A 13521-nucleotide genomic window follows, 5' to 3' on the forward strand; every position below is an offset into this window, starting at 1 on the left:
ATACATATGTAACAAACCTGCACGTTATGCACATGTACCCTAGAACTTAAAGTATAATAAAAAATAAAAATAAAAAAAAATAAATAAATAAAATGAATGCCATGTTTCTTGAAGGGATTCGTGAACTTCAACTTACCTCTTCTACTCCGTGGATACAAAACTATGACTAATTAGGACCCTTGAAAAGTCACTTGATTCTTTGCATTTCTAGTCTGAGGTTGAGTTCACATTTGAAAAATGGCACATTGTATTTTACAAATAGATTTCAGGTTGTATTATCAGAAGAAGATGGGCTGTCACATTCACCTCTGTATTTCTTGGATCTTGTCATCCCAAAGCACCAAGAGGATGCTTGTTCTGTTCTTTTTAGCAACAACAAAATCCCCATAGAATAGAGTTGAATGGACTTCATGTCATGTTTCTGTTTGAGTGGCAAGTGGAGAGATGAAATGCATCCTTTGTTATATAAGAGAAAAATATTTTTTCTTGGAAAGTAATTTTCTGGGGGGAGAAAAGCATAAAAAGAATCTTTTCCAGTTAAATCAGAATTTGATCTGGATATTATATGGTAATATAATACTTCATTTAGTGGCAGATAAAAACCACTTGAGGTTTTGAGGTGTTTTTCTAAGTTCTCTTCTGCATTTGAAATGAAAAATAGATGAGAAATTATAGCATTAAATGATTCGTTTATTATTTTTGTTTCCATGGCTACAAATCAGGCAGATTGATGTAATGTGTGTGTTTTCTTCTCACTCCCACTCCCCTCCCAGACTTTTGTAGATTTCTTCTCTCAGTGCCTCCACGAGGAGTATAGGAGCAAGGGCATCTTTGTGCAGGTGAGTGGAGTTTGTTTCACTTAAGTATCCCTGTTTTTGTGTGGTTTCCAACAGCAACTGTTGCTGTCTTGGCAACAACAAAAAAATATCATATTCCTAAGTAACTGAATGTGACATTAGCACACCATTAAAAACATGGCTTCTTTTTCCTTAATGCACTTGTCTCGATTTTTAAAAAATTATCCCTTAGAATTTCCAAGTAGGGATACCTAAAGTGGAACTAAACACAGTATAAATAGCTGAAGCATATTTTTTAGTTCTTAGCGCTTTATTATGAGAGACGAAGACTATCAGCATCTCTCTCTTTTTTGATTGTGGTAAAATAAACATAAAATTTACCATTTTCATCATTTTTAACATGCAGTTCAATGGTATTAAGTCCATTCACATATTGTGCAACCACTGCCACCATCCATCTCCAGAACATTTTTCAACTTCCAAAACTGAAACTCTGTACCCATCAAACATGAACTCCCCATTTCCCCTTCCCTCCGGCCCCTGGCAACCACTGGTTGATTTTCCATCTCTATGAATTTGACTACTCTTATTACCTCATATGGGTGGAATCATACAGTATTTGATCTTTTGTGACTGGATTATATTACTTAGCATGTCTTCAAGGTTCAAGTTCAACACATGTTGAAGTATGTGTCAGAATTTTCTTCCTTTTCAAGGCTGAATAAAATGCCATTGTATATAGACCACATTTTGCTTATCCATTTACCTGTCAACGGGCATCTGGGTTGTTTCCACCTGTTGGGTATTGTAAATAATGCTAATATGAGCATGGGTGTACAAATACCTCTTGCAAACTCTGTTTTCAATTCTTTTTTTTTTTTCTTCTTTTTTTTTTTTGAGACGGAGTCTTGCTCTGTCACCTGGGCTGGAGTGCAGTGGCCGGATCTCAGCTCACTGCAAGCTCCGCCTCCCGGGTTTACGCCATTCTCCTGCCTCAGCCTCCCAGTAGCTGGGACTACAGGCGCCCGCCACCTCGCCCGGCTAGTTTTTTTTGTATTTTTTTAGTAGAGACGGGGTTTCACCGTGTTAGCCAGGATGGTCTCTATCTCCTGACCTCATGATCCGCCCGTCTGGGCCTCCCAAAGTGCTGGGATTACAGGCTTGAGCCCCTGCGCCTGGCCCTCAATTCTTTTGTATATGTATACAGAAGTGGAATTGCTGGGTCATATGGTAATTGCTTTAAATTTTTTGAAGAACTTTGCCATTTTCCATGTCAGCTGCACCAGTTTACACTTCCACTGGCAGTGTGCAGGGTTCCAGTTTCTCCACGTCTTCACCAACACTTTTTATTTTCTATTTTGTTTGTTTTTTGTAATAGACATCATAACGGATATGAAGTGGTACTCATTGTGGTTTTGATTTGTTTTTCCCTGATGATTAGTGATATTGAGCATTTTTTCATGAGCTTATTTGGTCATTTGCATATCACCTTTGAAGAAATGTTTATTCCAGTCCTTTGCCTACGTTTAATAAAATCATGTTGTTTGGTTTCTTGTCATTGTGTTGTAGGAATGATCTATATATTCTGGATGTTGTCCCCTTATTAGATACACGATTTGCAAAGATTTTCTCCCACTTCATGAGTTGCCATTTTATTTTGACTTTAGTCTGTATAATGCCTTTTTATTCACAAAGGTTTTTAATCTTGATGTAGTCCAGTTTATCTGTTTTTTTCTTTTGTTGCTGGTGCTTTTGGTGTCAAATCCAAGAAATGCTTGCCAAATCCAGTGTCATGAAGCTTTCCCCCTGTTTTCCTGTAAGAGTTTTCTAGTTCTAGTTCCTTGATCCATTTTGAGTTAATTTTTACATACTTTTAAGTTTATTATGTAGCTAGCAGATACAATGCTGTGAAAATACAAAATATGAGAGAAAGCAAATATAGGAGTTTTAATGGGTGGCAATTTCAAGTTAGCCATTCTTCAATTGAAATAAATAATATTTCTGTGCTCAGGCACTTTTAAAAAATGTCTTGGGAGAAGTTGCGATTTGTACCTCTTTCCTGCTCCTGCCCATCAGCTACCCCACCTCTATGCATGTCTGGTGTTTACTGTGGCTTTCGTTCCTGTGAGGCAAGTATTTCACTTTTTGTACCCTGAAGCCCCAAATGATCGATCAAAATAATAATAGTGAATATTTGAGTGGATACTTTTCAGGTACAGTGCTAAACACTTTTATATGTATCATTTCACTGTATCTCATAACAATCCCATATGATGGTGTGATGATGACTATTATTATTTTTGATTGCAGAAATTGGGGCTTAGAGAGGGTAAGCCACTTGCCCGTGTTGAACTGGTACTCAAATCTGGGTCTATTCGGCACTAAAGCCTTTCTTCTTAAACACTAGACTACTTGCTGCAGGCCTGTAGGTCAGCATTGAATACTTTCTGGATCCATCTGTGCTCAGGGAGTGATGGAACCAGAAGGTGGTTGCTTGGTTAGTTCCATTTCCTCCTTTATGCCTGTAGACCATCAAGATGGGCCTAAATGTCATGTAGAAGTAGCTTCTAAACCTTTTTATTGAATAGATACTGGTGGGAGCTAAATCACCTACTGTGAGATAGAATGGTAATGAGAGGAAGCAGGGATGACTGTTTCCTCATCTTCCAAGATCAACTAAGAGCCTGCTTCCTCTAAACCCTGACCTGAGCTTTCATCCTAGGGAACCTTAGATGTCATAGCCACTTGGCGTTGTTCCCGACTTGCAGCTTCCCATATGTATAGGTTACCTTCAGAGGACATGTTTTCTAGAATCCTGGATTTTATACAAAATTACTGTACTCTCTTTTTTCCTCTTTCCTTGACACCAGTCATTTTAATGTTAGTAACGCCAATGTTCTGTGTAGAATATGTTGTATTTTAGTGACAAGGAAACCAGTAAAACATTCGTGAGAAGCTATTACATTCCATGAGAAGGTATTCGTGGGAAGGTATCACATGCCATCCAATGGTATACCATTTTCTTTCTGATGAATCTAATTGTAATCACGCTATTAACTGAATAGTTTGTAAACACCTATTGTGACTAGGCAGGAATCGTAAAAAGGTCCGTTGGTGATTGACCTATAAGCAGAGTGACCAGAAGCTGTAAGAAGCAGGCCTAACCAAAAGCACCAAAGGGCTGAGAGAAAGATTTCCAGGGCAGGCAAACTGGCCCAAGCCTTAAGAGAGGGACAGGGGCCACAGGGCTCAGGTGCAAATGGGGCTGGGAGAAGATATGGTGAGTAGAACTGGAGAGGAGTTGGGGAAGGGATGCCAACAGAGGAGCCAGTCATGGGCATTTCAGAGGGCAGAGCATGTACTAGACACTGGGATGTCCACTCTGGCCTGAATGTGGGGGAGGACGATGGAGTGGCAAGAAAGGAGATGGCCTTGTGGAGTTCAAATTTAATCCTAAACCCTATGGGCAGCCACTGGAGGACTAGGAAGGAAAGCAACATTATCTGATTTGTATTTTAATAAGATCACCCAGGAAACATGTGTGGGCTGGAGTACAAGGCAGAATCAGCTGATAAATACTCCTAGTCCAAAAAATTTGTGGGCATAAAACACCACCAAAGAAAAGCCAATCATTTTTAACTCTGAGCTTCATTTAGACTACATTTTTTTTTTTGCCCCTTTGATCAGAATTAATAAGAGATTCTCTTTCTATTCTACTTCAGCATTCTGATGTATTCACACAGAATGATGACTGTGCCTTCCCTCACAAACATTTGAGTCTTTATTTTTTCATCAAATTAATTCAGAGTTTAAACCTTGAATGAATTCATATGACAAAACACAATGACGGCTGAAATGACAGTTTATAATTCATTATTAGAGAAAAACAAAAGTTTATCAAAATAAAATATTTCAGAAGACAAATGCTAATGTGTTTTTACAGTAGCTTCTAGTCCCACCAGATTACTAGGTGGAAAATCTGGAGAAAAGATCTTTGAGGGAAACAAGTTGTGAGAATGTAAGAGGAGACAGTCTTGCTGGTGGCACTTGTTGTTTGTGGTAAATGGGAGACCTGCCTTTTCCATGGCATCACAGAAAACTCTGGTTGTGCATGAAATTTCAGCCTGTTTATCAGAATGACTTCTAGACTAATGCTATGTGGCTATGTTTCCATTTTTTTTCTAATCCTTGCAAAGAACGCTATCTTTTTAGGTCTACCTCCATGTGAATGTACATCGGATTGCTCTTTTGGGGAAGGAAGAGGGTATATTGTTGAAATTCTAGATTGTTTCATATTACTTCTTAATAGTTTTCTTTTGCATTTCTCTCCCCATCTTTCCTTCAACTTCTTAACTTCTTTCCCATAATTTTACAAGATCATTTAAAATTGCCTTCAAGAATTCAGATTTGCCATTGTATAATCATTTCCTGGAAATGCAAAAACACAATAACAACAACAAGTGATGTAAATGCCCTGGAGGTGAATGATGGGCCTGAGAGACTATTTGATTTTGAACAGAGGATGAGAAGCACATTCTCAAGGAAACCTTATCATAAGTGTAGTCTGTTGATGAGGACTGTTTGTTCTCATTACCTTATAATTAAAGTCCAGTCAAAAAAAAAAGACACTTGTGTCTTTCAAAAGATTATTATAAGCAATTTGACTGGCTAGGTAGTGGGCCCTAGCCCTGGGCTTCTTCTGTCTACCCTGTACTGACTACCAGTTAATACTGAGCAAGCAGGAAGTAGCTAAGACTAAGACTAAATCCTAAAACTGTACCTCTTGAACTCTTATTCTGCAAAATTTTCATAAGCCTTCTGGTTTAAAAAAATTATTTGGAAATAATTTCAAGTCTACAGAAAAGTTACAAGAATAAAAATAGTGCAGACAAAACTCTGATACCCTTTGCTTAGATTTACTTACTGTTAACATTTTACCACATTTGTTTTATTGTTGGAGAGTAAGTGCAAACATTATGGTCCTTCAATTCTAAACTCTTGAGTGTGTACTTCTGAAAAATAAGTTGTTTGTTTGTTTGTTGTTTGAAGACAGGTTCTCACTCTGTCACCCAGGCTGGAGTGTAGTGGAGCTATCACAGCTCACTAGAGCCTTGACCTCCCAGGCTCAACTGATCCTCCCACCTCAGCCTCCTGAGTGGCTAGGACCCCAGGCACATGCCACCAAGCCTAGCATTTTTCGTTGACACAGGGTCTCGCTTTGTCACCCAGGCTGGTCTCAAACTCCTGAGCTCAAGTGATTCTCCTGCCTTGGCTTCCCAAAGTGCTGAGATTCCAGGTGTGAGCCACCACACCCAACCAGAATAAGGATATTCTCGTATATAACCACAATACCCCTATCAACTCAGATTTAACAGTGATACAATAATTTTTTCTAATGTATTATTTATGCCCAATTTTTGGTCTTATAATATTCTTCATCCTGTCCTCTTCCTCCACTAAAGAATGAAATCTACGATCAGGTGTTATATTTAGTTGTCCTGTCTCTTTTGTTTCCTTTAACCTGGGATATATCTAAAACCTTTAGGTTTTATGACAGTGACTTTTTTAAGAGTACAGTATTCCTCCTTTTTAATTATACATTCCTCTTTTGGGGTTTCTTTGTTGCTTCCTTAGAGAAACCCAAAAGTGAGATTCGGGTTATGCTTTCCCAGCCAAAATATCACATATGTATGTGATATTGTGTCCTCAGGGCCTCATGTGGGGAGACACACGAGATCCATCCACTCTTCATTGGTGGCGATGTTTCTGACCCCCCACTCCAGGTGTTACCCAACTCCTCTGCCATATAATTACCATTATTTCCCTTGCATTAAGAAGCAATCTGTGGGGAGACCTAAAACCGTGCAAATATTTTGGCCCTTATCAAAATTTCCCCTAGATATAGCATCAGTGATGTTTCTTCACAAACCTGCCTCATAAAGAGATTTTTGATGCTAAAGAATCCCTGAAGCCCTGCCTGGATATTTCGAGATGGAGTCTCGCTCTGTCGCCCAGGCTGGAGTGCAGTGGCCGGATCTCAGCTCACTGCAAGCTCCGCCTCCTGGGTTTATGCCATTCTCCTGCCTCAGCCTCCCGAGTAGCTGGGACTACAGGCGCCCGCCACCTCGCCCGGCTAGTTTTTCATGTTTTTTAGTAGAGACGGGGTTTCACTGTGTTAGCCAGGATGGTCTCGATCTCCTGACCTCGTGATCCGCCCGTCTCGGCCTCCCAAAGTGCTGGGATTACAGGCTTGAGCCACCGCGCCCGGCCGATATTTCATCATTTCAAGATGAAAAGTCACAGCTAAAGCATGGTCACAGTGTCCTCAGTCCAGGCTGTGGTTTTATGAAAACTGCATTGGTCGTCAGCGTGCCTAGAGGCAGAGAAGAAAGGACACTGAGCTTGGAGTTGGTGGACCAAGGTTTGAGTTCTGCCTTCAACACCCGGTGATCATCTGACCTACAGAAAGTTGCTTCATTACTTTACACCTTAATCTCCCCTTCTGGCAAGTGGGATATGATGTGAGATAAAAACACTCCAAGCTGGGAGATGATATAGAAGGGTGAAGAAGAGAGGAAAGAGACTTACATTTATTGGATATCTGCAATATGCCCATGTTTTCACCTCCTTTGTTTTCTCATTTTACACAGATGTTAACCTAGTCCCATTTTACAAATAGGAAACAGGATCAACAGGAGTCCCGTGCTGGGCGCGAGGGCTCACACGTGTAATCCCAGCACTTTGGGAGGCCGAGGCAGGTGGATCACTTGAAGTCAGGAGTTCAAGGCCAGCCTGGCCAACATGACGAAACCCATCTCTCCTAAAAAAAAAAAAAAATTAGCCAGGTGTGGTGGTGCGTGCCTATAAACCCAGCTACTCTAGGGGGCTGAGGTACAAAAATTGCTTTAACCTGGGAGGCAGAGGTTGCTGTGAGCCAAGATCGCACCCCTGCACTCTAGCCTGGGCAACAGAACAAGACTTTGTCTCAAAAAAATGAAAATAAAGAGGAGTCTTGAAACTTGCTTAAGGTCAGTTTAGTTTATCAAACAGCTCATGCCTGCTTTTACCAGGTCGTTGGCTAGACATCTAGGAAACAAAGGTAAAGAAGACCCAGTCTCTGTCCTGAAGGCACACACAGAGAAAAAACAGATATTTAAACACATACCCACAGTAAGTCCAAAACTAGAGGTATATATCATGTTCCACATGTCTTCAGTCAGGAAATATTTAGAAAGCACCGAATAATCTGGCAAAAGACAGACAGAGCCTCTGCTGTGGTTGAATTTACATTTATCAGGAGGGAGACAGACATTAAAGAAATCCACGAATAAGACAATTGTATAGAGAGATATGTTGTCGAGAAGAAACTAAAAAAGAGTGATATGTTCAAAAACATGAAGAAGTGTAGAGAATGTACCGATCTTGGTGTGAGTAACTCCATCTGCAAAGAGGTGTTGCTCTGCGCCTTGCAGTTTCCTTCCTTTGACCTGGGAGGCCGGGTCTCTGGAAATGCTCTTAACAAGGAGGTCATCTACCAAGGGACACCATCCCTTGAGGTTTTCTTTACCAGAAGAAAGATGGGGATGCAGATAGAGACCATCTAAACCCAGAGAACTTTCAGCTGCCCTGAAAATGAAGTGGACTTTTTCATTCTTAAAAGGAGATTACAAAAGAATACTCCATTTGCATTTGAACTTATTGTCCTGAAGAAATCCTCTAGGGGCTACGCACTGTGGCTCACACCTATAATCCCAGCATTTTGGGAGGCCAAAGCAGAAGGGTCGCTTGAACCCAAGAGTTTAAGACCAGCCTGGGTAACATAGTGAGACACCGTCTCTACAAAAAGTAGAAAAAAATTAGCCGGGCATGGTGGTGCATGCCTGTGGTCCCAGCCATTCAGAAAGCTGAGACTGGAGAATCACTTGAGCCCAGGAGGTTGAAGGTGCAGTGAGCTGTGATGGTGTCACTGCACTTCTGCCCAGGTGATAGGTGGCAGAGCAAGACCCTGTCTCATCAAAAAAAAAAAGAGAGAGACAAAAAGGAAATCCTCTGGGCTCCATTCCCTTGTTACTACCTTCCAGTGCCTTTGTCTTGGTGATGAGAGTTGGTGGTTTAGTTAATTCAGGTAAAAATGTAGTTTTTAATCAGAATAGACTAGATTTGCATTAATCTATGAAATTCAGAAAACAAATAGGACAAATTGAGATGAGCGAAAACAAAATTTAAGAATTTTTTAATGAAAGAAGATATTCCTCCTTTGTATTTTTGTTACAGTATTTTATTGCTTAGAGTATTCTTATAGTTCTATTGGGCTTCAAATAACTAGAAAGCTAAATATTGAGAAATGGCTACCAGGATTACAAATGTAAGTCTCCATCCTTTCTTCCTGTTAATTGCCAATGACTATGAAAGGAGTTAAGAGTGTATCTTTTGTGCATATGGAGTCTACATAGGGAGAGTTATAAAGCAATACAAAGATTCTCACTGGAAATGTTCATGTATGGCCAACTACACCAGTTTTGGAAAATGACTTAAGAATAGTAAAATTAGTCCTGTTGGGATCATTGAACTCAGATCCCTTCCAACCAGCTGAATCTTGATTTTTTTCAGTGATAATGTCCTTTTTTCTTGGCCATTTACAACAGTGTTGTACCACAAGACCTACAAGCTTAAGAGGTCCCTCCAAACCATTACATGTGTGTCCAGGAGAACTAAGATATTCAGTTGGTTACCTCAACAGTCAGATATTCTCCATGGAAAGTGGCATTCTTATATGTCTTATTCGATATAAAAAGTCAGCCAAGTTCTTCTTTCCAAATTCATTCTAAAAATATAGATATTGGAAAACTTAGAAAATAATTGCTAATACATAGTAGAGTTCAAATCCCGCACTCTTTAACTGATAACATTTTATTTAATTCTCATGATAGTATAATAAGGAAGATTCTATAGCCTCTAATTACAGAGGAAGAAACTAAGGCTCAGTCATTGAGTGAAACTAAGGCTCAACTCATTAGTTGTGAGTGTCAAGATCACACAACTAGTAAATGGTCAAGCTGGAATTTGAATCCAAGTTGGTCTGATTTTAACCAATGCTGATTTTTGTTTTCCTGTTACCCTACCACCTCTGTTTTCACATCCCAAACTTAATCCTTTAGGAAATCCTTGCAACATACCCACGATTTGACTACTTCTCATGACCTCCACTGCTACCACTTTTATCTGAGCCACCATCATAGCTTGTCCTGGACATTTTGCAGTATCTTACTATCTGGCCTTCCTACACCCATTGTGGTTTAACAGCCCCTACAGTCTACTTATAGCAGCCAGAGTGATCTCTTTAAAATAAAATCCAGCTGGGCACAGTGGCTCACACCTGTCATCCCAACACTTTGGGAGGCTGAGACGTATGGATTGCTTGGGCTCACTGAGTTCAAGACCAGTCTGGGCAACATGGTGAAACCCTGTCTCTACAAAAAATACAAACATTAGCCAGGCATGGTGGTGTGTGCCTGTGGTCCTTGCTACTTGGGAGGCTGAGGTGGGACGATGGCTTGAGCCCAGGAGGTGGAGGTTGCAGTGAGCCGAGATTGCACCACTGCACTCTAGCCTGGGTGACGGAGTGAGACTGTCTCAGAAACAAAGAAAAAAAAATCCAGTTACTTCACTGCTATGCTAAAAATTCTCCCATGGCTTCTCATCTCTTTCACAATGAAACCATGAGTTCTTATGACCCTCAATGTTCTGATTTCAAACTTCCACGTTATCATGTCCCCTCCCCGCCTTCCTACTTCCGTGGCCTCCTTGCAGTTCTGGAAATACCTTGAGGACACCTTCACTTCAGGGCCTTGCACTTGTTCCTTCAGTCTCAAAGGCTCTTCACCCAGATATCCTTTTGGCCAACTCCGTCTCTTTGTTCAGATCTTTGGTTATAAGTCACCATATCAAAGGGGCCTTTCTTGAGAACCCATGTGCAGGCTCAGCCTCTATCAGCTCTTTTACCCAGGTATTTTTTTCATCTTCCTTTTTTATCATCGCCTGCCAATACTGTACACCTTTTTATTATTATTATTTGTTTGTGGTCTATATCCCCCTACTGAAATGTAAGCTCTGTAAGATGAGGGACTCTGTTTTTATTCACAATGAATTTTATTCATTAAGTTCCCATTGCCTAAAACATTGTTCTAGTAGGTGCTCAGGAAATAGTTTAGTGTTAAGTGAATGCCTTTTGTGAGATTATACTATTTTTCTTTTTGTTCCTTGAATGTTAACATACAAATTCCACATCTTTGGAGGTAGGTTATTTACAAGATTATCAGCCAACATTTATCCAGGATCTTTGTGTAGAGTACCATATTTTGAACTCCTTCATTTTGGATTTTGATGCTAAGATTTATATGTATTGTTATTATAGGGCCTTTTTTCATTGCTGTGTAACCAGGGATCTCTGCACCATCAGAACGATTCCTTTTTCCTAAAATTTCTAGAAAGTCTAAGGGTTTCTGCCAAGTAGATAATCAAGGGCCTTTATGTGGAAAAGCTAATTTCATGCTCTGCAAGTAAAGCAATACATACTCCAAAACTAGAATATAGGTGTATAATTATTTAGGTTTTTGTGTACCAGATCCTGAAATAGTAGATGAATACACAGATTTCAGGAAAAGAAGTTTTCCTAATATTCTTCATAGGAGCCCCAGCTTCTGCCTTAAGAGTGTGTACTGGCTACACGGTTGAATTTAATGCTCAGTAAAGGCAGATGTGACACCATGTCTGAAATCTCTTACTGTGCAAATACATTAGACCCTGGTGTCTTCTGGGTCTACATTTTCCCAAGTCATTGTCTTGTGATACTCTGGTCATTTTTCCATTGAAAAGCATGTTTAGTACACAGATGATGGCACCTGAAAGATGCCCTAACATGTTAAGTTCCAAGGTTCAATCCCTGATTTTTGAATATCTGCCATGCAGTTTCAGGCATCTTTCTTTCCACTACTCCAAGGCAATAAGCATTCCTCTTCTGAATCAAGCACCCCTGAAGTGTACTATAAAGTCCAGTTATCTAAGCAAGCTTCTCCAGTGGGTGAGAAAAAAGATACCAAGTTGTCGGGCCTGGGTGTGGTGGTTCACGCCTGTAATCCCAGCACTTTGGGAGGCCGAGGCAGGCGGATCACCTGAAGCCAGGAGTTCAAGACCAGCCTGACCAACATGAGAAACCCCGTCTCTACTAAAGACACAAAATTAACTGGGTGTGGTGGCAGGCCCCTGTAATCCCAGCTACTTGGGAGACTGAGGCAGGGGAATTGCTTGAACTAGGAAGGTGGAGGTTGCAGTGAACCGAGATGGCGCCATTGCACTTCAGCCTGGGCAACAGAGCGAGACTCCGTCTCAAAAAAAAAAAAAAAAGATACCAAGTTGTCTCCAGTGATTTTATTTTTTTATTTTTATTTTTTTAAATAGGCTAAGCAAGGAAGCATCAACAGCTTTGCTTTATGGCCTAATTAATTATTTGCCATTTGGGAATTCTAAATCTGAAGACCAGGGTACTTGCCCACATCTGCAGCTCTCAAGGTCAGGTTGTTTCTGAGCTGGCAGTATTTGTAATGGGAACTTGTTGAGCTTGAGCAACTTGAAATATTTGTTCTGCCCACAGTTTCCTATAAAAGTATGAGTATCTTCTTGACCTGTTTCCCATAATGTTTTCCTGAGTAAGCAGGATAAATCAATTAATTATCACTTGTTGGGGTTTTTTCTTTCTTTCTTTCTTTTTTTTCTTTTTTTTGAGACGGAGTCTCGCTCTGTTGCCCAAGCTAGAGTGCAGTGGCGTGATCTCCGATCACTGCCAGCTCCGCCTCCCAGGTTCACGCCATTCACCTGCCTCAGCCTCCTGAGTGGCTGGGACTACAGGTGCCCACCACCACGCTCGGCTAATTTTTTGTATTTTTAGTAGAGACGGGGTTTCATCGTGTTAGTCAGGTTGGTCTCCTGACCTCATGATCCGCCTGCCTCGGTCTCCCAAAGTGCTGCGATTACAGGCGTGAGACACCACGCCCAGCCACTTTTTGGGCTTTATTTAACAGTTTAAGGGTGTACCTAGATGGCTTTTTGATATCTAAGATATTTCTTTACTTTCACATAACTTGGAATATTTATTTTTAAATCATTGGCAAGTAGCAATAAGTATGCCTGTTTAGATGGGTGGTCTTATATATGCTTCAGGATTTCTAAAATTTTGGCTCGAATGTTCATATTATCAACTTCTTGGTGTAATTAATTTTCTGGATCATAGCAGTAGTGGAAAGAGACCCCAGTACTCTTCTTCAGTGCTGTCCATAATGAAGTGTCTTTTGCCAACTCATTCAATAGATATTAATTGTGTCCCTGCTCTATACCAAGTACTGTTCTAAAGCATTAAAAATATAGTGGTGAATATGACCAAGTCTTCATGGAGTTTGTGTTCTAGAAATGGATACAGCCTGGTGAATGGATTCAGTTTTCTGTACCGTTTTGCCTCCCTCCTGCTACTCTTCACACATTTCCAGCATTTGAACCATCCTGAGCTATGCAGTTCCCTGAAAAACATCATGCTCTTCTGTGGCTCTGTTTCTTGGCTCCTGTTGTTCCCTTATTTGTTTACAATCAGGCAAATTCTTGCACTTCATTTAAGACTTAGCTCGGCCGGGCGCGGTGGCTCAAGCCTGTAATCCCAGCACTTTGGGAGGCCGAG

The 13521-nt window shown here is 40.5% G+C and overlaps 1 protein-coding gene across 2 annotated transcripts in view; it reads left to right on the forward strand.

Annotated features, from left to right (window-relative positions):
- Nucleotides 1-13521, forward strand: part of HSD17B12 (hydroxysteroid (17-beta) dehydrogenase 12) — a 178970-nt gene that overhangs the window by 159765 nt on the left and 5684 nt on the right. For both annotated transcript variants that reach the window (XM_011963265.1, XM_011963266.1), the window contains one exon: nt 774-839. In XM_011963265.1, the coding sequence (XP_011818655.1) occupies nt 774-839 (66 nt within the window). The remainder of the gene's footprint in view (nt 1-773; nt 840-13521) is intronic.

Source organism: Colobus angolensis, unplaced genomic scaffold (genome assembly GCF_000951035.1).
Source record: "Colobus angolensis palliatus isolate OR3802 unplaced genomic scaffold, Cang.pa_1.0 Scaffold61, whole genome shotgun sequence".
NCBI lineage: Eukaryota > Metazoa > Chordata > Mammalia > Primates > Cercopithecidae > Colobus > Colobus angolensis.